Source organism: Plecotus auritus, assembly GCF_963455305.1.
Source record: "Plecotus auritus genome assembly, chromosome: X".
NCBI classification, from domain to species: Eukaryota; Metazoa; Chordata; class Mammalia; order Chiroptera; family Vespertilionidae; genus Plecotus; species Plecotus auritus.
In genome coordinates this window covers 22,041,171-22,068,180 of record NC_137784.1, presented here as the reverse complement: position 1 = coordinate 22,068,180, position 27,010 = coordinate 22,041,171, and the positions used below count along the sequence as shown (strand labels likewise).

The window sequence follows — 27,010 nt, the reverse complement described above, 5'->3', positions numbered from 1 at the left end:
AGCTCAAATCTAGTTAGGCATCATTTGTGACAGCATGGATGAACCTAGAGGGCATTTTGGTAAGTGAAATAAGCTAGGCAGATAAAGACAAATACCATATGATATAATTTACATGTGAAATATAAAGAACAAACTAAATGAAGAAACATATTTATAGATACCTAAAGCAGATGGATGGATGACCGAAGGGAGAAGGATTGGAGAATGGGTGAAAAAAAAGGTAAAGGGATTAAGAAATAATAATTGGTTACAAAACAGTCATGGGGATGTAAAATACAGCATAGGGAATATAGTCAACAATATTGTAATAACTATGCATGGTACCAGGTGGGTACTAGAATTACCTGAGGGATCACATTGCAAATTATATACTAGTAAATGTCTAACTGCTGTACTATACACCTGACACTAACACAAAATAATCTTGAATGTCAACTGTAATTGAAAAATAAATAGTCATAACAGGGTAGTGCAAGGGTATATTTCCTACTCTAAACTTTATTCTCTAAATTGCATTTTCTCGAATTTAAAGCATCACTTATAATTATATTCACCGTAGAGATGGAAAACAGCTAGTGTACACACAGTAATAACCTTCATAAATGCAAATATAGTCATTGATTTACTCTTCCCATGACTTTCAAGAGATTCTGATTGCCAGGTGCCACAAAAAATGAACAACAAGAGTGATGCCCATAAAATGGCCAAATAAGACATCCTTTATATGTGTCTTATTAGCCATAGTCTCGAGTCCATCTTGCCCACTCAGGGACCCATCTGGGTGGAACCTGACATGGACATTTGTCCAAAGATAGTCCCACTCAACCAGGAACCAGACAGCCTTGCCTAGCTGAGCCCTTTGTAACAGGCCTGCTACAGATCTAGCCTCAAAACTAGTGATAACCCAGCCTGACTGCAATTCGAGAGGTAATCCCATTGGCTTGAGGAACAGGCAGGAGAAGAAGTTTACCTGCTGAAATCAGTCTGTAAAGACCAGACAAGGTGCTTACTCCTTCAAATGCACAGACACCAATGCAAGGATACATGGATAAAGAAGAATCAGGCAAATATGATACCAACAAAGGAAAATAATAAAGGTCCAGTAACAAATCCCAAAGAAATGGAGATCTACAATTTGCCTAACAAAGAATTCAAAATAATCACCTTAAAGAAACCCAATGAAATGAAAATAAACAAAAACAAACCCCCAGTAGACAATTTAACAAAATCAGAAAAACAATGATGAATAAATTAAGAAGTTTAATAAAGAAATAGAAATAATAAAAAAGAACCAAGCAGAAATACTAGACCTGAAGAATACAACAGGATTAAAAAACAACAAAAATATACAATAGACAGTTTCAAAAACAAACTTGATCATGCAGAAGAATAAAGCAGAAAACTTGAAGACAGAGCATTTGAAATTAGACTGAGGAACAATTTTTTTTTTAAAATGAAGAAAGCCTGTGGACACCATCAAGTGAACTAACATTCACATCATGGGAGTTCCCGAAAAAGAAGAGCGAGAAGGTGGCAGAGAGTTTATTTAAAGAAATAAAAGCTGAAAACTCCCTAAATCTTGGGAGAGAAGTTTACATCCAGGTACAGGAAGATCAAAGGACCCCAAGCAAGATCAAACCAAAGATGATGACACGTTATAATCAAAATGCTAGATGTCAAAGAGAGAATTTTGAAAGCAGCCTGACAAAAATGACTCAGCACATACAAAAGCACCCCCATAAGGCTATCAGTGCATTTACTGTAAAAACCTTGCATACCAGGAGAAAGTGGGATGAAATATTCAAAGTGATGAAAGAAAAAAAATCCAACCGAGAATACTAAAATCAGAAAAAGTGTCCTTCAGACATGAGGGAGAGATAAAGACATTCCCAAACACAAGTTAAGGGAGTTCATCAGCACTAGACTTGGCTTCCAAGAAATACTAAAGGAAGTTCTTCAAGTTAAAATGAAAGGGCACTAAGTAACAACATGAAAACATAAAAATACAAAACTCAACGGTAAAAGTAAACATATAATAAGATTCAGAATACTCTAATACTATGATGATGGTGTGTAAATTAAACACTTTTATCTCTAGTACAAAAGCTCAAAAGCTAATATAAAAATAACTGTAGCTAAAATAATTTATTTTAATGAACATACACTATAAAATATATAAAGTATGACAACAATAGTATAAAATGTGGGGGGAGGAAAGTAAAAGCACAAAATATTTGTATGCTATTGAATTTAAGTTAATCAATCAATTAGTTGCTTTGCTATCTTAAGTCAAACAATGAGTCCAGTAGAATTTTCTCCTTCAACTGACTGAATTAACTACTATCCTATCTAATAAAAGAGTAATATGCAAATTGACCGTCACCCCAAGACACAAGATGGCTGCCCCCATGTGAACACTAGATGGCTGCCACAAGATGGCTGGCAGGGGAGGGCAGTTGTGGGCAATCAGGCCAGCAGGGGAGGGCAGTTAGGGGTGACCAGGCCAGCAGAGGAGGGCAGTTGGGAGGGACCAGGCCTGCAGGGGAGGAAGTTAGGGGGGCACCAGGCCTGCAGGGAAGGGCAGTTGGGGATGATCAGGCCTGCAGGGGAGGGCAGTTAGGGGTGACCGGGCCGACAGAGGAGGGCAGTTGAGAGGGACCAGGCCTGTAGGGGAGGAAGTTAGGGGGGACCTGGCTTGCAGGGGAGGGCAGTTGGGAGTGATCAGGCCAGCAGGGGAGGGCAGTTGGGAGGGACCAGGCCTGCAAGGAAGGGCAGTTGGGCGTGATCAGGCCTGCAGGGGAGGGCAGTTAGGGGTGACTGGGCCAGCAGAGGAGGGCAGTTGGGGGTGACCAGGCTGGCAAGAGAGGGCAGTTAGGGGTTACTGGGCCAGTAGGGGATGGCACTTGGGGGCGACCAGGCCTGCAGAGAAGGGCAGTTAGGGGCAATCGGGCCAGCAGCAGAGCAGTTAGTCATCTATCAGGCTGGCAGTGGAGTGGTTAGGGGGTGATCAGGCTGGTAGGCAGAAGCGGTTAGGGGCAATCAGGCAGGCAGGCAAGTGAGCGGTTGGGAACCAGCAGTTCTGGATTGTGAGAGGGATGTCCAACTGCCCGTTTAGGCCCGATCCCACCGGGCATCCCTCAAGGGGTTCCATATTGGAGAGGGTGCAGCCTGGGATGAGGGACACACTCCCCATGCACGAATTTCATGCACTGGGCCTCTAGTATTTTTATAAGTATATAAATATATAAATGAGTTAGATTGCTCTAACTCATTTTTTTCTAATACCTGTAATAACTCCCAAAGTAGAACTAGAGATCTCTTTCTTCTTTTTGAAAATAGAAATTGTATTAGCAATTTATAAGCTTGTAACAAGCCTACCAAAACAAGCTTCTTTTAAGCTTGTTCTATCATCATTATGAGTTAGCATGCCCCTTACCCTTCATAGTCAAAGGTATATAAATAAAAATAAAAACAGAACAGTTTGCACTCTGAGAAAAACAAACATAAAATAGTGTCACTTTTCTAGAATTAAATCCCCCCCCCCACCAAAATGAGCCTTAAGCCTGTTCTTATAAGTTACTTCCTAATCAAAAATGTATGTAGTACCTTAATGATATTTGCCAATATAATCATTATGTAAGAGTTGCTACTTGCTGTTTTCTTCTATTGTTAGACTACCTGTAAGTTTAGAACCTTGTTTTTCTTTAAATAGCTATTATATTTTTTATTAGTAGAGCTGGTTCTAAAATCTAGACATCTTTGCAAAATTTTGGAAGTAATAATTCTTTTCTTCATGACTTTGTCTTTCAGCCTTCCTTTCACAGAAGAGAGATAAGGAATCTGGGATTCACAATGCTCTACAAGTAGTAAGCATTTACTAGTAAGTGCTCATTTCTTAAAGTGAAAAAGGACCATCATAATGTGTCTACAGTGCCATTTTTGTAGCAATGAAGGAGAAAATAACTAGATCTTGGAATTATGAGGAAAATCTTTATAAGTTAGGGAAAAAATATAACATGTATGAGAGAGTAAGGGAGGAGAAATGGAAAGGAAGGAAGAAAGGATTACATCTATACAGACTCTTAAACTAAAGTGGAAGGGAACCCCCAGGCAGAGGCAGGGCGGAGCAAAAGAGTCTGGTGTTACAATAATTATGTTTTCTTTATAGTTATTCCAACAAAAACAATGAGATACTGTGTTAGTATAAGTTCTGCTCTAGAGATAGTAGGTTGTCTTTATCAAGATGGTTAGCTAGCATTTAATTAGACTAAGGCAACACTCTAGAGCAGGGGTGGGCAAACTTTTTGACTCGAGGGCCACAATGGGTTCTTAAACTGGACCGGAGGGCCGGAACAAAAGCATGGATGGAGTGTTTGTGTGAACTAATATAAATTCAAAGTAAAGGAGCGGAGGGGAGAGCAAGAGAACCCTCCGCTCTTTCGGCTCCACTGGCCGGATAGAACAGCCGAACGGGCCGGATCCGGCCCGCGGGCCATAGTTTGCCCACGGCTGTTCTAGAGCAAGCATGTCAAACTTGCAGTCTGTGAGCTGCACGCAGCCCACAATGAATATTTTTACAGCCCAGCCAATATAATGATATGTAAGAAACGTTTTAATAAAAATTTAATAACGTAATTTTTATAATATCCTGTTATACATAATCTATATATATATATATATATATATATAAAAGGCTAATATGCAAAGTGTTCACTTGGGAGTTCGACCTGGAGACTGGGAGTTTGATCTATAGCTATGACGTGTGCTGACCACCAGGGGGAGGCATGGAACGAAGGAAGGCTCCAGCTGGCAGCTAGGGAAGGGAGGCCCCAGCCAGCAGCCAGAAGGCCCTGATCAGCCCTGATCACCAGCCAGGCCTAGGGACCCTACCTATGCACAAATTTCGTGCATTGGGTCTCTAGTTATTAATAACGAACTACAATGTTTGTTAATTACTGATTACTAGAATCGTGTTGCATTCATTTCCCTTACGCACCTTATGCGCAGGTGCACCATTTCTCTCCACTAATACTAGCAGTGAATATTTTAGCAGCCGATAGCCACGTCATTAGTCTTGTACTGACTTGCTTGGTGTGCGCAACAGGAAATATTTCGCTTTCAGAGAACAAGAAAAATAGGTGTTTTTTTGCATTATGCTTATTAATTTGTGCAGTTATTCAGTGTCTGGTAAGTTAATGTTCAAGAAAAATATTAATTTTTATTAAAATGTTCTATTATTTTATGTTAGCAATGACTTACTTATTTCAGCCCTTTGTATTCAGCATGTCTCTATCAAGATAAACGTACATTTCTATGAAAATTGTAGCTTTTGTTTTTTTGCAGTCCACATAAACTTAAACCTTGTTTATTTGGCCCGTGTTACCCTTTGAGTTTGACACACTTGCTCTAGAGGCAGCACTGTAAGCACATCAACTATTTTTATTTCTGATCAAAAGTAGATATTTCATTAATTAGCACAATGGATGTCAGAAATCAAGTTTCATTGCTAAAATTAGTGGCTGTTTACTAAGTATAATGGATATTGGAAACAGACCCTCCATCTTGAAATCAGTGCTATTCAAGAGATATGATTAGTTAACATAATTTAGAGACACATCCAATCCCTACAGAGTATCTAGTGGGATATTGTTCCAGGCTTGATTATTTTGTTGGGACCTAGGGCAGGCTGCCCCAAGATATCCCACAATGGCACGTTGATTATTTTGAATTAAAGTTACTTAAGAAATTGCAAGAACACTCTGATGTCTCTGTCCCTACCCCCTACCCCCAAAAGAGGAGACAAATCTCCCATGTGACAAATGTCCTCCCCACATCTGGAAGACGCCATAAGGATGTGTGCTAAAGTGTTAACAATGGTGACCCATGAATGGTCGGAATGTGCTGGATTTCGTTTGGCTTGTCTGTGTTTCCCAACTTCTTACAGCATATACTATTACATTTCTCTAATAATAATAGGGTTATTTGAACAGTTCAGTGGATAGAAGGGAAGGAAGAAAAAAAGACCGGATGAAGTATGGAGCATAATGCCAAAAAATAAAACTCTGCACTATGGCTTCATGTGTGATTTCACAGGTTCTGTGGCCTCATTGGTTTTCTCCCTGAAAGTGCCAGCACTACCCTATGCGTCCTGGTCCTCCTAGTAACCAAAATGATACTAAAACAAGGAAACTAGGGTTAAGGAGATATTTGTGCATAAAGGCAATTGAAGACAGACATAAATATGATCCAGAAAGGTGGGTGTTGCAGAATCAGAAGAGAAATGCTAAGGCCCAAGTTCAGGGACAACAACAAAGTGTAAGGTTAGAGGGGGACAGGGAATAATGGGAACAAACTGAGGGAGCAAAGCAGCAATATGTTCTATCTTGGAATCCTGATATAGAACTGACAGAGCCAGGTAATGCCTATTGTAATAACCTACAAGGAACTGGCTGAATGTGTCTCTGATGCCAAACATTCCCTCTCCTAGTCTGACACAGTAGCTGAAATAGTTGGGATTTGGAGTTTTTTAGAACTGGGTTTAAATTCTGTCTTTCTGGTTGTGTGATTCTCTGAATATCAATAAAGCAGTCAACACTGCGTTTGTTATTTGATAAATATTCAATAAATGGTCAATGAATTTGTTATTATCATGTCACCATAGTAAGACATTACTTCAAAATATTAGCTAAACTTTCTTTTCCTGTTCTTCTTCACACTCTTGGCCTTCCTTTACTTCCAAAAGTATTTTATGTATTCCCCTTTCAGAGGAGGTGAAAAGGTGGTCAAGATAAAGGAGACATTGCTCAGTTTTGACTTCCAAATTGCATTTTTTTAGAAGCCAACTCAAGAATATGAAAAGCCTGGTATCTCTTAACAGTTATTTCTTTGGAAGGTGGAAGGATTTGAGGGACAGCTAGGAAAATGGGAATTTGATGATGCCAGAGAAATTCTCCGCCACTGACGGAGCAGATAATCATTCAACCACAACAGCATGTGTTGAAGGATCCAAGGGGATGTGACTAAGGTTCATAGGCATCCAAAACCATTAGAATCTCCTACCATTTAGAACATGGCCAATAAAAACCATACCATACTAGAGAGGAAAAGAAGACATGCAATATTTTCAATAATAAAGAATTTAAATTAAAAAATACTAGAAATTGATAGTTTGGGTAACATCATTCATGTCGTTAGAACACAAAATAAATATATTAAAAATAGGGCTAATAAAGTGAGACTTGCTTAGGTAAACTGCTTTTCCAAGTATCTCCTATCATGCTAATCATGCAAATAATAGTGGATCTTTAGAGTATACTAAACATACCAAATTTTTAAAGGGTTAAAAATAACAGGGATTCAGTGTTCAGTAAAATAAAGGCTTTGGAAATTGACCTATTTTCAAATCCCATCTTGGCCATGAACCATAATACTTGTGATATTTTCTTCAGTAAGTTATTTAACCTCTGGGAGCCTCAGTTGCTATATCAATAAAATGGAGATGATAACTGGCCTCAGAATTTTTTGAGGCTTAGCAAGAATGATTTTAAGAATGCCTAGCACATTGCTTGGTACCCATTCAACAACAGCTCTGACATTGACACTTTTCTCATATCTCTTTAAAGCAGTAGCAAAATATGAATAATTTGTATAAACAGGCAAGAAAATTAGGAACAAAGAAGAAATAGGCAAATTAGCACTTAAAAGAAAAGAAATACAGTTTTGTTGCAGCACAGACTTTACCCTAATGGAAAAGGGAGGTTAAATAGAGAGGAGTGTTAAAGCCCAGCTGGCGTGACTCAGTGGTTGAGTATCAACCTATGAACCAGGAGGTCATGGTTAGATTCCAGTCAAGGGCACATGCCCAGGTTGCGGGCTCAATCCCCAGTGTGGGGCGTGCAAGAGGCAGCTGCTCAATGATTCTCTCTCATCATTGATGTTTCTATCTCCTCTCTCCTTTCTTTTCTGAAATCAATAAAAATATATTTAAAACAAAAAAAATAGAGAGGAGTGTTAGGGATGCTAAATGAGCTGCTCCCCCTCACAACTCTGGCAATCTATACTTCTACTTGGGCATTTCTTCTAGAAGACTTGGAAATGTGGTATCATGGGCATTTTTTCTTTGTACTATCTAGTGTAAAACTGACAGTTAATGAAAAAAAGTTTATAAATATGATCGAGAAACCATCATCTGAACTATTTATTGTCAATTTGCATATGCTTCCTGTATTGCAAATTTATCTTATATACGAACCATTTTCAAAGGACCAAAAAGGAAAAAAAAAAAAAAACTTAAGTCCTCTAATAGGTGGTTTAAGGAGCTCAATTTTTAGCAATCCAAATTCCTCTTACATTATATGCATATTTATGACTGACCAGAGGCAAAAACAATTATAATTTCTATGAAAATAATATTTACTTGTCCAATTTGAGTAAAACGAATAAATGTATAATTATGAAAACAATATGCTTGTGTACTTTCCTATCTGTTGGTCCACACTTAGAATAAAAATTAGCTTGCCTAATTATAGCTAAATAAACAGGCTTGGAAAGATTGCTGGGTGAATTCTAAAATGTTCAGTACAGTTTATTATAACTGATCAGTTTAAACAAGGAACAAATTGAGATTCACTTCAAACTACCAGGCTGGGGAACACAATTAAAAGAGACACTCCTTATCTATATAGAAAAGTAAAGCTGGCCTTTCAGTACTGATTACAATGTGAGAGATTTGAATACTCTGATAGCATTGTAATCAGCACTTGTAATTCACAAGTGCTGTTTGGAATACAATTCAAAAGAGGGTAGGTGCTGCTTTACAACTTTCATATATTTTATTGATCTTTACAGAAATGAAGGGAGAGGGATAGAGAGTTAGAAACACTGATCAGCTGCCTCCTGCACACACCCTACTGGGGATGTGCCCGCAACCAAGGTACATGCCGTTGATCAGAATCGAACCTGGGATACTTGAGTCCGCAGGCCGACGCTCTATCCACTGAGCCAAACTGGTTAGGGCTGCTTTACAATTTTCAGAGGAAAATACCTGTTGGCTCCAAAGAATCACACATATAGTTCGATGTAAAAAATGAAGTTACAAACTGAACACTGAAAGATTCTAAAGCTCTTATCAGTGGTTAATGAAGTTAACTTTTCTTCCCCCTCAATAAAACAAAGACAGAAAACGAATAAGAAAATTCAAAAAAACATTAAAAGAGGGAATTCATCTTACCTCCATCCAGCTCCTCAGCCCCAAAGTGATTCCTGTAGAAGAGCATGATCTCTATTTTGTAGCACTTGTAGATGGTCACCAAACAAACAAGCAGCAGAAGGATAGCACCAAGCCCTCCAGCAAGTTCAACTGTGTACATCAGCTCTAGGAAAAACACCACAAGAGAGATTTATACCATATTCACACCCAAAATCACACATTCAACTTGATTTCACAGTTTTGTGGATGAGACCAGATGTGGGCAATGCATGAATACAACCCCTTTCCTTTTTGCATGAAAATTTGGCCTTTCAATAACTTTCTAGCTTGGTTTCCTTGGTAACCAGATGAGGTGGTATATGGTAACTGTTGCTAAGCAACATTGCTTGTGGTAAAAATGAACCTATGTTCCTAGATTGCATTTGGACTGACAGAATTATAAATACCTGTTTGGAAAAAAATAATTTTAGGCTTGCCTTAGTGAAATAACTCTTACATTCAAACAAAAACCCTTGTAAGAATTCTGCAAGCTATGCTTATAGAGTTGGTTTCTGTCAATATGAAGCTTAAGCCAGGATGGCTTCTCAACTCACCCAGTGTGAATCTTTTTAAAAATATATATATTTTTTATTGATTTCAGAGAGGTAGGGAGAGGGAGGGAGGGAGGGAGAGAGAGAGAGAGAGAGAGAGAGAGAGAGAGAGAGAGAGAGAGAGAATCAGTGATGAGAGAGAATCATTGATCGGCTGCTTCCTGCTTGCCCCACACTGGGGATTGAGCCTGCAACCAGGGCATATGACCTGACTTGGAATGGAACCATGACCTTCTGGTTCATAGGTCGACATTAAACCACTGAGCCACGCTGGCTGGCCCTCATGTGAATCTTTTTTTTTTTTTTAAATATATTTTATTGATTTTTTACAGAGAGGAAGGAAGAGTGATAGTCAGAAACATCGATGAGAGAGAAACATCAATCAGCTGCCTCTTGCACACCTCCTACTGGGGATGTGCCCGCAACCAAGTTACATGCCCTTGACCGGAATCGAACCTGGGACCTTTCAGTCCGCAGGCTGATGCTCTTCCACTGAGCCAAACCGGTTTTGGCCCTCATGTGAATCTTTATCCTTCTCATCTGAGCTGTCACTTGGGGGCTGGGACTAAGGGGTGATGAGTGAAAAAACACAGTTTCCGAGGGGCACTATGGACTGCTGCAGAGTGTTGGGTAGACCACCTAATCAATATTGTCTGCTGGCTCTTGCCAGGAGCAATGACTCCTGTTCTACATCTTTCTGAATAAAGTAGTGCCAGTGTGACCTACCAAAGTCTTGGAAGCTGCATGCTTACTAGGGTTAAAGAAATAGTCTACCTAGTAGATGTTATACGACTGTGTTGGGAGTGTTTTCCTTTCACTAAGCTACTTAAAATGTTTTTCTTTGTTTCCCCTTTCACTAGACATGTTACTACATTCTATCAATACAAAAAAAAAATATTTTCTTGCTATTCACTTTACACAAGTTCTCTTATTCCTATTAAATGTCTACATGACATAAAAATTATCAGACAATTTTTTCAGGATAAAATATTCACTTCTTTTGTCTCCTTTATTTTATTATTATTTTTAAATTTATTTTTATTGATTTCAGAGAGGAAGGGAGAGGGAGAGAAAGATAGAAACATCAATGAGAGAGAATCATTGATCAGCTGCCTCCTGCACGCTCCCTACTGGGGTTGGAGCCCACAACCCAGGCATGTGCCCTGGACGGGAATCAAACCTGGGGCCCTTTACTTTGCAGGCCAATGCTCTATCCACTGAGCCAAACCGGCTAGTACTTTTTCTTCTTTAGAATTCATGGACATTGCAACAAATTCAAGTCTACTTGCATTTACATATTAAGCCAGACTCCACAGACTTTGAAACTCATTTTAAATTACTGCCTTTGCATTCATGTTGTTCTTGATCATTGTAGTCCATATGGTTGTCCATACTGATGGGTAGCCATTGTTCACTGCAGTTAACAACTACCTTGAAAAGTACTATTTTCCTTAATTATGACTAAAGATAAATATTCCTGAAATTATGGCTCTATAATAATGGTATTTTTGATTTTGTAATTTAGGTGCCACTAATGGGTTATCTAATTTTGTAATAGGCTTAGATTGGGAACTTTAATGTATGGTTTTGTAGTGATGACTACTCTTGGATTACAAGACAATTCCTGAGATTTTGTAATGGGGTGAAATCATCATGGGTGTAGTGTAGTATCAGTGATAAATAATCTGAAAAGCGTGGCCATCATTTTCTCACAAGGACTGTGTGTGCGTGTGTGTATGCGTGTGTGTGTTTGCATTGCAGAAAAAACTCAGACATCTCATTTTCTAGTCCTTCATTTCCAATTCAACAGTTTAATAAACAAACACATATAACTACTGTTTAATCAAGTGTGTTTTCCTGCTCTTATTAAAATTAAAAAGGACTAAAAGAAAATATTAGAAAAAGTGGTTGGACTTTATGAATTTAAGAAAGAAAAATAAAGTGAGCTATTAAATCTTTTAGGGTCTAAGCAAATTAATATGATATGTGAAATACTGAAAAGTACCTCCAGGAAATTTAATATTTTGGATTGATAAATATCAGACAGTGTTATCTGTTGACTCTTGTGAGAGACAATACAAAATGGTACCACAAAAATACCAGAAATGAAATATAAAATGCTATTCAGCATAATGTTTTCCCAATGGTATGTGAAAAGAAAGGATAAGTGAGTAGATAATACTGTGGGGTCCAATGGGTCTTGTTCTCTCAAGACTTGTTCTATGTGTGTTAAATTCCACCACACAAAGAAGCCCGCATAACTCTCTAACATGCCCATAGGCTAATTTGTGCATCAGAAAAATCTGCTTTAAATTACACTGATTATGATGGGAGATCACGGCTCCTTTTAAGATTCATTCTCTTTTCTAAGTTAACACATTAAACAGTTGAAATTTATCACTCTAAAATTTCTTTTGGGAGAAAAGAAATGGAAAACTAATGGGGAATGCTTAACTTCCACTCCCAAACATTGCTAGTGGAAGTGCTCAATGGCACTACTATATTAGAAAATCTGAAGTAGTTTCTAATGATATTAAATCTGAATGCACCCTATCAGCAGCAATTATAATCCTAAGTATTTACCCCAAGGAAATATAAGCAGATGTCCACAAGAAGATTTGTACAAGAATGTTCACAGTAGTCTTGTTCAAAGTAGCCACAACTGGAAACAACCCAAATGCTCTTTAACAGGAGATAATGAACAACCTGTTGTGCATCCATATGCTAGAATATACACAGCAGCACAAGGAATAAACTACAGATACATGCAACATGTGTGAATCTCACAAATTATGTTAGGTCAGTGGTCGGCAAACTGCGGCTCACGAGCCACATGCAGCTCGCGAGCCATGATTTGCCACTCTGTTGACTAATGAGTTTGCCAACCACTGGGATAGAGGCTTAATCACAAGGAATAATAACAGCCTGTAATTATTGGAATCGAGAGTCTAGGTCAGTGGTTGGCAAACTCCTTAGTCAACAGAGTGGCAAACCGTGGCTCGCGAGCCACAGTTTGCCAACCACTGTGTTAGGTGAAGGAAGCCAGACATAAAATAATACTTTTTTTTTGTACAGTTCTATTTAAAGGAAGTCTAAGGACAGGGAAAAATTAAGCATAGTTATAAAATCACAAAATGATTGTTTTTGGATGGGTTATGATAACATTTATTGGAAAGGGGCAAGATAAATATTCTGTATTTTTTCAGGTGTGGATACACAAGTATATACATTTGTCAAAACTTATTGAGCTGAACACTTAAGATTTATGCATTTTATTATGTTAATCTTACTTCAATTATTTGAAAAAAAATTTAAAGAGCCATTGTACTAGTAAGGTCTAACACACGTTCTATGTGGGGAGAAGCTGTAAAGAGAAATGGAAGTCAGGACAGCTGTTATGCTGTAGATAACTTCCCAGGCAGGGAATGGTTCTTCTGTGTTGGCCCCAAGCACACCCTTTGATTCCGGAGCCATGGCACTGGGCTTGGGCATCCAACATGTCCTATGCACCCTTATCTAGTCGAATACCTTTAGAAACATGAGAAAACATGCTTAGGACATAATGCTATTAATTCAATAAGCAGAGTTCTCATTTTCTTCAGATGGAATTTACAATATTGGTCTCTATATAGTTTTATTTTCAACTTGTAAAAATTGAGTATGTATAAATTAGAGAAAATTATATAAAAATAAGGGTTTTTTTTTAATTTTTAGAGAAATAATTGCCCAGATATGAATGATTCCCATTTCTAGATGTCATGAGCCACTCAGAAAGTTTTATACACTATTTATTAGGCCAATCAATAGTATTGTCTGAAATGTAATGAGAAAAAGAGAGCAGGGTCGATGTAGCTAAGCAATTACAAAGTGGTCTCGTGTCACATGAATACCTCCTTTAAGGTACAAACACATAAAAAGTTATATATACCTAGAGTATAGGCAATAAGCAAGAATAAGTTTTCTGAGCCATATGATAGTCATTTACTAATAACAATAGCAAAAACTTGTCCAAAGAAATAGCTTTTATGAGGAGCTAATTGATACTGAAATCCTGAGATTATCTCAGACTGTTCCCAGATACTTCTGTAAAATTACATGCAGAAGCATGGTGTTCTTATAACATCCTTGAAAGTCAGAAATGTGTTTTTTTTTTTTTTTTCGAATAGTACACACACCAATGCCTGCTTCTCAGTTACATTATTTTTATGCAAGAGTAATTTATATGCTTTCACATTATAAATATGTGCAGGTTAAAAATTTTTTCATTTGATTTAAGTTATTCACATTGGTTTATAAAGTATAAAGAAAATGGTTATTAAATGTAATTGCTACATTTCTTTTGCTCCAAGCTGGACACATTCATTAATATGAGTGCTACCCATTATTGCTTATATATTGAATGAGGACAAAATTACTAGGGGTTAAATTCTGTTACAGTTAAAAGAAAAGACTTGGGCCCACTTCTGTGTTTTATCTTTACATTAAAATGAACTGCCGTATGACCCAGCAATTCCACTTTTGGGAATATATCTGAAGAAACTCAAAACACTAATTCCAAAGAATATCTTTGCATTATAATGTGAATGGTGTTGCCCCAGCAAATGTAATTTTATCCTTTGAATTGGGACTTGCTTTTCGGCTCAAGTTCAAGATGCTTGTAGTGGCGGCATTTAAAAAAAAAAAAAAAGATTCCATTTCAGTACAATTCAACATCAGAGGATGGAAAGAGAAAGTGCAGACCTTTAAAAATCTGTTTAGTCTTTGTGTTATTTTGTTAAAATGATAGACTTTGCCCACTTTAAAGGACTGAGACTGAATATTGAAAATTGTAAAGCAAAAGTGCTAGGCAAACTTAAGGGAAACTGACATTTGCTTAAACACAACAAATGAAAAAGTGCCAAGAGTTACTTTTAAGGGCACCAGTAGTTATTTAGTTAAAGGCAACTAACAATAGTCCTTGAAAAGCTCCAGTATGGGCTAAAGGAAAACACATTGATTATTGCTGCAGTAGTAGATTGCTTTTGGAATAAATTGCTTCAATTTGAAACTAAATTTGCTACAAGCATTTTGAGCAATGACTACAATTTTTTTTCTTATCAAGACAGTTGGACCAAGCAACCCTTTAAAAGAAACAGCTAATTAAAATAAAGCGCATGCCATCTCTTAGTATATTGGATTACATTGCAAATAATAAATGCATTTGGTTTACACTAATCTTGGTGCAATTACTTCGTATATTTTGGGATCCTATTTTTTTTATTGTATCTGGTGTTATTGTGTGCAAACAATTTCTGCTAGGTATCTTTGAAGAGGTAAAAATGCTAACAAAGTTAAATCAAAATTTATATGTATTTTTGAACTCTTCACTTAAAGTTTCCATTTTGTATCTCTCTGTCTACTGATATATATATAATCTTGTTTAAGGTATGACTAAATATTTTAGGTGGCTTATTTTTATATAGCTCATCCTAAAATTGCCTCATTCATTATATAAAGTCATTTAAAATGCTCTGCTCTGATTTATATGCAGCAAAATGCAAGTTTGTGGGGAAAATGCATGATAGACAATATAATGATCCCAGTGTATTCATTAGCTTCACCAAGTACATTTCCTCTTCTTTCATTGTGTTATAAAGAGCTTAACTTTATAAGGATTTATCCATCCACATAAATTCATATGCATATTTATTTCTCTGGAGCAGTATAACTTATTTTTTTCTGGCAGGAGAATTATTACATTCAGCCTACAAAGATGTTCAACTCAATTCTACAATACATCAATGCAATTTAGAAGTAGTTATAATTTTTTTGGTAACACATTAAGAACCTGAATTGCGATTCACATAATAGCAAGAAAATGTTTTGGGAAGGTACAAACTGGTACGTAAAGATAGCAATTTTGCTCTTGCAAAAGTGCTTTTTGGAACAAGGCAGAGTATACCTAATAATAATGATAATAATAATAATGGTCTCTGAATGTAGAAGCTTGATTGGTGAATTAAATTAAACATTTGGGCAAAAGATTACCTTCAAAGCAATATACTTTGCAATTTTAGAAAGAAGTTTTCAGCCAAAGTACCAAATTAACTTTAAATTACTGCCAATCAAGAATGCACATATGGTCATTGGGTAGAATCCCTCATTAAGGCCTAGTTCGACTAAGCTCCCACAACCCCTTAGAACTGAATTGTTACATGTTAATAAACTATTAAAAATTAAAAATAAAATGAAATACTAAAGGGAAAAATGCATCATTCTCTTTATTTTTAAAAAATATTTTTATTGATTTCAGAGAGGAAGGAAGAGGGAGGGAGAGATAGAAACATTAATGATGAGACAGAATCATTGATAGGCTGCCTCCTGCATGCCCTATACTGGGGGTCAAGCCTGCAACCCAGGCATGTTCCTTGACTAGGAATCAAACTGTGACCTCCTGGTTCATAGGTCGACGTTTGACCACTGAACCACCCCGGCTGGGATGCATCATTCACTTTACAATTTGCTAGAGCCTACCCTTGGAATGTGTTTTTCCTCTTTCCAATAATTGATTCAGGCAGGAGTTATCAACAGAGGCTAAAATTATTGGGTGAAAGATTGATGAGACTGGATGTTCACAATGTCTTAAAGTACCTTCCCACTGACTATTATATAGAAGAAGATATAAACAAATGGAAGAATATACCGTGTTCATGGATTGGTAGAATCAACATCATTAAAATGTCCACACTGCCCAAAGCAATCTATAGATTCAATGCAATCCTTATTAAAATACCAATGGAGTATTTCCCAGATCTACAACAAACACTACAAAATTTGTATAGAACCAAAAAGATGCCCTAATAGCCGCAGTGATCTTGAGAAAGAACAAAGTTGGAGGAATCACAATACCAGATATCAAGTTATATTACAAAGCCACTGTACTCAAAACAGCCTGATACTAGCACAAGAATAGGCATGTAGATCAGTGGAACAGAACAGATAACCCAGAAATCGACCCAAGCCATTATTCTCAATTCATATTTGACAAAGGAGGCAAGAGCATATAATGGAGTATAAACAGTCTCTTCAATAAATGGTGCTGGGGAAATTGGACAGGTACATGCAAAAGAAAGAAAGAAAGAAAGAAAGAAAGAAAGAAAGGAAGAAAGAAAGAAAGAAAGAAAGAAAGAAAGAAAGGAAGGAAGGAAGGAAGGAAGGAAGGAAGGAAGGAAGGAAGGAAGGAAGGAAGGAAAGAAGGAAGGAAGGAAGGAAGAAAGAGAAAGAAAGAAAAGAAAGAAAGAAAGAAAGAAAGAAAGAAAGAAAGAAAGAAAGAAAGAAAGAAAGGAAGGAAGGAAGGAAGGAAGGAAGGAAGGAAGGAAGGAAGGAAGAAAGGAAGGAAGGGAAGGGAGGGAGGGAAGGAAGGAAAGAAGGAAGGAAGAAAGGAAGGAAGAAAGGAAGGAAGGAAGAAAGGAAGGAAGGAAAGAAGGAAGGAAGGAAAGAAGGAAGGAACTGGACCACCAACTTATACCAAGAATAAACTCAAAATGGATAAAATACTTAAATGTAAGATGTGAAACCATAAAAATCTTAGAAGAAGCCTTAGGCAGCAAAATCTCAGACATCTCACGTAGCAATATATTTACCGATACTTCTAGGGCAAAGAAAACTAAGGAGAAAATAAACAAATGGGACTACATCAAAATAAAAAGCTCCCACATAGCAATAGAAACCATCAACAAAGTGAAAAGAAAGCCCACTGCATGGGAGAACATATTTGCCAATGATACATCCAATAAGGGGTTAATTTGCAAAACATATAAGGAACTCATGCAACTTAAAATGAAGACAAACAATCCCATTAATAAATGGGCAAAAGACCTAAATAGGCACTTCTCCAAAGTGGACATACAGAAGGCCAAGAAACATGAAAAAATGCTCAAAATCACTAACCATCCAGAAGATACAAATTAAAACAACAATGAGGTATCACCTCACACCTGTCAGAATGGCTATCATCAACAAATCAACAAAGGACAAGTGCTGGCGAGGATGTGGAGAAAAAGGAACCTTCCGTGCACTGCTGGTGGGAATGCAGACTGGTCCAGTCACTGTGGAAAATAGTATGGAGTTTCCTCAAAAAATTAAAAATGGAACTCCCATTTGACCCAGTGATCCCACATGCATATATGCACACAGACAATAGAGTGGTGAAGGCCTGGGAGGGGCTGGTGCAGGGTGGAGGAGGTCAATGGGAAAGAAACAACAAACAAAGGGGACATCTGTAATACTTTCAAACAATAAAAAATAATTAAGGGGAAATGGAACACCATCTTAAGGGAGTGACAAAAATCAGCTTCACCAGTAATCGGGCAAATTGGCATCATGTACCTCCTCATGTGATGCATTGAGAAGGCAAAATATCATTTATGTAGTATTCCAGCCAGGAAGAGGTAAATATCCAAAAAAGGGGGAAATAGGTGAACTCAAATTGAGGAACATTCTAAAAAAAATATGATTTCTGCTCTTTAAAAATGTCAGTATCATGAAAGATTAAAGGCTGAGGAACCATCCCAGATTAAAAGGGACTAAGAAGACATGACAACTAAATGCAATGTGTAATCCTGAATGGGCAACATGGTATAAAGGATATTATTGGGATAATCTTTGAAATGTGAAAATAGACTATATACTAGATAATAGCACTCTATTATTTTCAATTTTCCTGAATTTGATAAGTATACTCTGAGTTTGTAAGAAAATATCCTTGTTTTTAGGAAATTCACATTGAAGAAATTAGTCATGATGTCTGCAATTTACTCTCATGTGGTTCAGCAATAATATGTATTGTGTGTTACTATACAGAGTGTTGTTCTATATTTTTATTTACCTACTTAGATGAAGAGAGATAAGGCAAATGGGGCAAAATGTTAATAATTGGCGGTTCTAGTTGGAAAGGATAGCTGGAAATCTATTATACTATTTTTTTGAAGTTTTTCTGTAATGTCTGCAGGTTGTTTTTCAAAATAAAAAGTTAAAAAATAAAAGACAGGTCAAAAGGTAAGTTCACATTATTGAAAGTGTTATTGTAATTAGAGTGTATTTTGGGTTGATTACTTTTGAATTAAAATTTTATTATTTACAGCTATTCTAGAGTAATCTGTACAAAGGCTTCAGTTTAATCTTCCAAAAATATGTCCTAACCTTGGAATTTTTTCCACTTTTCTTTTTCTATTTTTTCGATAGCATTTATCACTATATACCATATTCAATTTTTTATTAGTAAGTTTATTATTGTTTATTGTCTATATCTCCCACTGAAATTTAAATTTCACCAGGGAGCCCGGCTGGTGTGGCTCAGTGGTTGAGCACTGACCTATGAACCATGAGGTCATGGTTTGGTTTCTGATCAGGGCACATGCCTGGGTTGATTTCAGAGAGGAAGAAGAGGGAGAGAGCAACAGAAACATCAATGATGAGAGAGAATAATAGGTCGGCTGCCTCCTGCACACCCCCTACAGGGGATCCAGCCTGCAACCCGGGCATGTGCCCTGATCAGGAATTGAATCCAGGACCCTTCAATCCGCAGGTCAATGCTCAACCACTGAGCCAAACCAGTTAGGGCAATAAACACATATTAAAAAAATTAATTTCATCAGGAAAATTTTGGGGTCTATTTTGTTCACATTTTTTATTGACCTGAGTGCCTTGAAAACTACCTGACACATAATAGGTGCTCAATGAATATTTGTTGACTAAATGAATGATTGAATGATTAAAAAACAAATTCAATCTTTCTACTGAAAAGTTAGATTTTTATATAACCCCTTTCTACAATTTCAAAAATATCTCTTTACAGGCAACCAGGAGGTTCAAGCAATTAATGAGGTATAATTATTAATATGCAGTCCATTGATTTGGTAATATAGAAAATCATTCTATAGAAAAATGGTCAACTTCATAGTATTGATTTAGAAATATTCTTTCATTCATAAATGCAATGACATATAGTGTTATAGAACTAGGAAAGTTTGTATTCTATTGGCATTTAGAAATAAATAATCTATTGTTTTATATCTTTTATACTGCTATTCATTTTTTCTTTTCATTCATTCATTCATTCAATTTATTTTGGTTTTATAAGTGCCAAGTATAGTGCTTTGAGTTCTAGTGATAAAATGACAAATTAAATATGCTTCTTGCCTTAAAGGAGACCATGTCTAGTTGCAGAGTCAATCATGCAAGCAATGTTTTAGAACAAAATAATAAAAGTTACTATTTATTGTGCACTTAAATGTCATTCTGCTAGGCCTTTTATATGGGTATAAGAAATGTTTTACTGTAAGTATCATAACCATAGGTGAGCAACTTTTGGGTTGTTTGTGTGTGTTCCTGTTTCTGTTGGAGAATTTTAGAGATAGGGTCAGACATTGGTACAGTGTAGCACAGTGGCTACAACGGTTTTTGGCAAGTAGTTTGGTGTGAAGCACAGGGAAAGCAAATGTATGTCGTGATGGGTGATGGTAGGCAAATTCATGTAGTGATTTCTTAGCTAGAATATATAGTTTATGTTTTTTTCCTATCCTTTTCTTTTTGGTTAATCCTCACCCAAGGATATTTTCCCATTGATTTTTAGAGAGAGTGGAAGGGAAGGGGAGAGACAGAGCCAGAAACATTGATGTGAACGAGACACATCGATTGGTTGCCTCCCTCATGTGCTTGACCGGGACAGGGATAGAGCCTGCAACCGAGGTACGTGCCCTTGACCAAAATTGAACCTGGGACCCTTTAGTCTGAGGGCTGACGCTCTATCCACTGAGCCAAACTGGCTAAGGCTGTTTTTTTTGTGTTTTTTTTTTTTCCCTTTTCAAAGCAACCAGCATGTACCTTGTCAATAAGTATTTGTTTGAAGGATTCATGGTATCAGTTAAGCCAGGTTCCCAAAATCAGGTCAGAAAAATAGGACAATGATTATCTCTAGTGGAAAGTTGACATATTTTATAAATGTACAGTTTGGTATTACTAACACAGAGCTCTATTGCTGCAACATTTCCCCTTTAGACTTATAAAAGCAGTGGATGTACACAGACATTATGTATTTACACACATACAAACATACAAGGTATTCACAGGAAGCCTCCTTCCTCTTTGATCCTATAAAACTGAGTTTGATGGGGAGAAACCAGACAAAGAAGGAAGAGAATGCTATAATGATGAGCAAAATGGGCCTCAGGTGACCAGCTTAGAAGACAGGGTTATTGTATATCAAGGTGTCAAACTTCACTGATGCCTAAAAGAAAATCTCTTTAAAAAAAAAAGTATTTGCTTTCCCTCCACTAGGGATTTCCTTCTGGACATGTCATACAAATAGACAGGCACAGATGGAATGTTACAAAACATCTCTTGAGAGAAAACTGTCAGAGTGAAGGTGGCATTGCCTTTTGTTAAGGGCTGCAGTGTTTATCCTGAAAACAACCCTTCACCAGAGGATATAATGTCACAGTTAGAACAATCTGGCCTTCTATTGGGAACACTTTGGATTGGCCAGAGACTCCAGAACATCTGGACTGCTTAGATAACCAACAGAAGAAGCCATATTTCCTACAGAAACATTGAACACTTCTAAAAAAATGGAAGGTGTTTTGTAGTACATTCCATGGTTGAAAATAGATTTATAAAATATTTTACACACATAAAAATGGATTGCATTGCAATATACAAAATAGAATGCTTTGGTGAACTCCAGAATTTTATGTTATTATTATAATTTCCCTCCATTAGGGTTTTAACACATTTCCTTAGTATTGAATGCATTGGAATAAAATGTTTTTGGCAAAAGCTGTGTCTCTCATGAGACAACTTTTATTCAATATCTTAGTGATTCTACAGAGCTAGAGACTATTAAGACAAAAAACAATAATCAAACCATATGCTGGCTCATTTCCTTCAATGGATGTAATAGAAGAATCCATTTCTTATCTCTCTTGAATCTTTTTGATCACCCTGTTTTCTGAAAACATAAAAATGCTGAGGAAAATTGTGGTAAGTTTGCCACTTTCCTTTCTCATTTTTGTAAAGATATACAAGTCAAGACTTTATTAACACCTGTTGAAGTTTTTTTTTCTCCCATTAATACTATGTGAAGAAATAGGCATATTTTGGGAGCTACCACTAGCAGAAACTACCATTTCTTGATTCCTCCCAGTGGAACAGTAAATGGCTCCTTAAACAATGACAAAGTTAAAAATAAAGTGGGTGACATACATTTTAGTGGCCTGTGTAGCTGGGATACATATATGAAGGGTCTGTCCTTAATAATAAATTGTCTTGACCAAAATGGCAACAACAGAGCCCTGTTTTTTTTTGTTGTTGTTGTTGTTTTTTTTTTTTTGTTGTTGTTGTTAATCCTCACCCAAGAATAAGGCATTATCTTATCATCTCATTCTGTGTACTGATTTTTGGTGGATGAAAATTAGCAGTGGCTTGAGAAAATAATGTAGAAGTAAGGTATCCCCTTAAATGCAATATTTTCTAATATAGACAGACATAACACAGGAACAAGATTGTATATCCCAGCAAATAGCTTTTAATATATTTTTAAAATGTGCAAATAACTTGATTTTATTGCAAACAGAATAGTAATAGGTTTCCTGTACGTATTTTAAAAAATTTCAGTGGTTGTACAAAAATAGAATTATTTTTTCTCACCTTTTTTTCCTGACTCTACAAAACATGCTTATTGTAAAGAATTTGAAAAATCATATAAGAATATGAAGAATAAATTAAAAATCACATGGAATCACACTGCCCTGAGACATAACCACTATTATTACTTTAGTTAAAATTTCATGCAGCTCTTGAATATATTAGGTTTTCAAGTAACCTTAACTGAAGGAAGTGATGTATATCTTTAAATACTAATACTACAAAATAGCTTATATTTTACCTTTTACTCTGGGCAGTTTGGAATAGAATTGCCCAAGGTGGTTTACAATCTGTGTTTCTGCTAAGAGTCATGGTAAACTCTTTAGCCAAATTAATTTTTCATTCACATATCTATTTATCCAACTATCATTTATAGATGCCTGGGTCAGCAAGGCAAGTCCAGCAGGAATTATTTAATACCACTATGCTACTTTTCTCCATATAAATAATCATATTGGCAACAGTTTACAAGTATTCACTGAAAAAGTAGGTTAAAACATAATCCTGTTTTAGAGAAAATGTGGATTTCAAATTTCATTTAGTTAAATTGTGTTTTACAGATGAGGAAACTAAACTGGTATGTGAGTACTCAACAGTTGAAAATACATTTTAATAATATCAATTTTTATGTGACTACTGAGTTGCCAGTGACAGCAGTCTACTTACAAAGACAGCCAATATGGCATGCAATTTGGGTATCTTTAATATATTCCTTTAAGCTATTTTCAATATTGAGATATCTATACAATATAGACACATTTGTTTGGGGAAAATTAAAAGTACACCCAAGCAGTTGTGATTCATTACCTTGAAACTGAGGGATAGCAACAATGAGTGTTCAAATCATACTCATTTTACATTACATACTAGAATTCCAAACTGATTTAAGTCAGGCAATTTATGTGTGCCATTCTTTTAAGCTTTGTTAATGGCCTCTTCCATTTTAGTTTCCATGAATTTGACAAGTATTACCAGTCAGTACTTTAAAAAAAAATTTTGTTTAAGGTATTACAAATAGTAGTACATATGTCTATTTTTTCCCCCACTGACCAGTCAGTACTTTTAACTTCATTCACATATCTTAAAGAATTGTGATTTCTATTGTGCAGTTATAAGAACTTCTCATCTAAAGATTCCAGGCAATTTTACAAACACAACTGTAAGAAAATCCCTAGAAAGAGCAACTGCTTTATTTCCCTTTCAAGATTTGCAAAATGAGGTACAATGACACAAAACTCTAGAATCTGTAAATTCTGAGAAACGGGCTAATCCTATATAATAAAGAGGTAATATGCAAATTGATGCTCACACCCTCACAAGATAGCTGCCTACAACCAGGCTGGCAGGGGGGTTAGTGAAGGACGACCAAACGACTGAACAAGCAGGCTGCGTGGGGCGACCAGGCCAGCAGGGTCATCAGTTGGGGACGACCAGGCCGGCGGGGGGCAGTTGGGGGCAATTAGGCTGGCAGGGGGTGAAGTGAGGAGTGACTAGGCCGGTGGGGAGGCAGTTGTGGGTGACCAGGCTGGCAGGGGGGGGGCAGTTGGGGGTGACCAGGCCAGCAGGGGGGGGCAGTTAGGGGCAATTAGGCCAGCATGCAGAGGCAGTGAGGGGTGATCGGGTTGGCGGGGGGGGGGGGCAGTTAGGGGCGATTAGGAGCCAGTGGTCCAGGATTGTGAGAGGGATGTCTGACTGCCGGTTTAGGCCCGATCCCCCAAGGCTGTGGTCGGCAAACTGCGGCTCGCGAGCCACGTGCGGCTCTTTGGCCTCTTGAGTGTGGCTCTTCCACAAAATACCATGGCCTGGGCGAGTCTATTTTGAAGAAGTGGCATTAGAAGAAGTTTAAGTCTAAAAAATTTGGCTCTCAAAAGAAATTTCAATCATTGTACTGTTGATATTTGGCTCTGTTGACTAATGAGTTTGCCGACCACTGCCCCAAGGATTCCCTGGTTGGAGAGGGTGTAGGTTGGGCTGAGGGGACCTCCTCCCACGTGCACGAATTTCGTGCACCAGGCCTCTAGTATATAATATCAGTCACCCAGGGTTTAATATGTTCTTATAGGATTTCTGCTCTGGAACTTAAGGGCAATTAGTTTACAAATGATAAAAGTGAAGGACAATGGCATGAAGAGACTTCCTTAGGTCACAAACAGGTGAATAGTCAAAAATAAAACACTTTCATGTAACTGTTTTTTTTTCTTCACAGTTCAGTTTCTTTTCACTCAATCCTCATTCATATCAAATTTGAATTCATGGTAAAATAATTCTTGGGTGGCTTTAAAAACTACCTTTGTGTGCTTTCTTAAACATACCACTGGATATTTTGTGAACTAGAAATAAAATCAACTTTAATAACATTTAAATGTCTACTTTTAATTTAGAGAAATCAACCTACAAATTTATCATTCTTCATAGAACACATGCTGAAAATAGTATATGTGCCCTAAAAATAGAGACAAATAGCTAACATATTTCTTACAGATGGCAAATGCAATTCTCAACAATAACATCTAATACAAGTCACCATAGTAATTTATTGGAAATCAACACATTTCTTCCCTACTGTATGACCTGAGAGAGTAGTTAGCAGTTTTTATGTGTCATGTGTAATTTCTCACTTACTGACCTGATTGTCAAAGTTCGATATACAGAAACTTCTTATTAAAAGTTATTCCTTGCATTTCATGACCCAGTTGTGCCATTTCTCAACTGACTGCAGGAATTCATAACCATAAAAATGCACAGCCATCTCCCTTTTCCAAATAATGTTACTTTAATGCCTCAGGATGGTGGTAGACATCCCTCAGGCAGTAGTGACTCAACTACTAAGGACATCTAACCCAGTGCTTTGCCCATAGCTGGCACTCAAAGTATATTTGGTGAATGAGAATGATTTGTTGCTTTTTATACAACAACATTATATGAATCATCACTAAGCAGCCTGCAGTGGATTGAGATTTTGAGCAGCTTATGAAACATCATCAGTCAATAAGTTGTTTTGACCTAGAATGAAGGCAGTTCTGAGAAGGAATAATAAGTGGTGTGTTTGGCCATAAATATGCTATCCTGTCCGTGATCTCTGATCACATATATGGAAATGTGTGCTAGATGATATTGGTGGGCTTCTTGCAAATACCTTAAACTGAATTATTATTTTTTAAACTGCCTGTCTGTCATTTTCCAACACACAAAGATGTGAGTTCCAGTGGATTCCCTCTATCCTCACCTTAGGTTTACTTGTGTTTTATAACTTCTGTTATTAGATGCTAGACAGACAAGAGGTGGAAGATAGTTGAAAAGGGGAATGCAAATATAGTTAATAATATTATGATAAGTTTACATGATCACAGATAATTAATAGAATCAGTAGGGAGATCACACTGTGTATAAAAATTGTGGACGAAAAGGGGCCACATGCTAACCTGACTAAAGCAGGAAAGGCCTGCGTGGTGGCCTTGCAAACTCAAGAGACATACAGTAACCACAAAGGATGGTCTGCAATTAAAACCTTTAATTAAAAAGCAGTTTACACTGGGTAGTCATGTCCTAGGCCAGTATCTTCCCTAACAAAGATCAACTTTGATCTTTACTGAACCTATTGTCTTTTTGCATCTAAGATAACATACCTGTGAAATATCAGGGCAACTTGTAACTTCCCTTTTTCCGGACCCCTCAGGGCACAGACCTGGCACCCTGGCTAAGACCACAGATTCCCTCATTGTTTTTGTTATCATGTTAATTGTTTACTGCTAACTATCCTGCACCCACTTATGTAAAAGAAACCTGTGTCTAACATTTTACTTTTTATCCAATCCCAGCAGTTTCCCCACTTTGCTTTCTCCCTCCTCTCTAATCTATCACCAATGAATTTCATGTAACTCACATCTCCTCCTTTGATGGTAATGTTTATACAAGGTGCAAAACTGCCATTCTCAGGAGCACTATCTCAATACATTGAGATTCTGCTTCCTAGCAATTTTCTACAATTTGGCTCAAATAAACTCCCAAAAATTCTTTACAGGTTTGAATTTTTTTTAATGTTAACAAAATGTTGAATCACTATATTGCACACCTGAAACTAACATAACCAATATAAGATTGTATGCCAACTATACTTAAAAAAATAAAAATGAATTGAACTTTTGAACACATAGTAACTATTTATACAGTTGGTATTGGTGTGTTATTTTTTCTTTGCCTCCTTGCTGTCATATAGTTGATTAATAATATGTGGCAGTGCCTTTCTCATACTATGCCAGCTCTTCCTTACTATGCATAATTGAAATTTAGCTGAATATAAATATTCAAAACAGGAAATTAGCAGTATTTACTGCCCATCATATATCTTGTTCCTCCTTGGTAATTGCTATTCGCATAGGCTGAAATATATGTCCATATATATGTTGTTGAGACATTTCTAAGTGGATTTCCTTTTTTATTTTTTAAAAATATATTTGTATTGATTTCACAGAAGAAAGGAGAGGGAGAGATAGAAACATCAATAATGAGAGAGGATCATTGATGGGCTGCC

General features: G+C 36.9%; 1 protein-coding gene across 1 annotated transcript in view; it reads right to left on the bottom strand.

Moving 5' to 3' along the window:
* Nucleotides 1-27,010, bottom strand: part of IL1RAPL1 (interleukin 1 receptor accessory protein like 1) — a 1,468,096-nt gene that overhangs the window by 6,747 nt on the left and 1,434,339 nt on the right. The window contains exon 9 of the mRNA XM_080653955.1: nucleotides 9,230-9,373. Coding sequence (XP_080510081.1) covers nucleotides 9,230-9,373 — 144 coding nt within the window. The remainder of the gene's footprint in view (nucleotides 1-9,229; nucleotides 9,374-27,010) is intronic.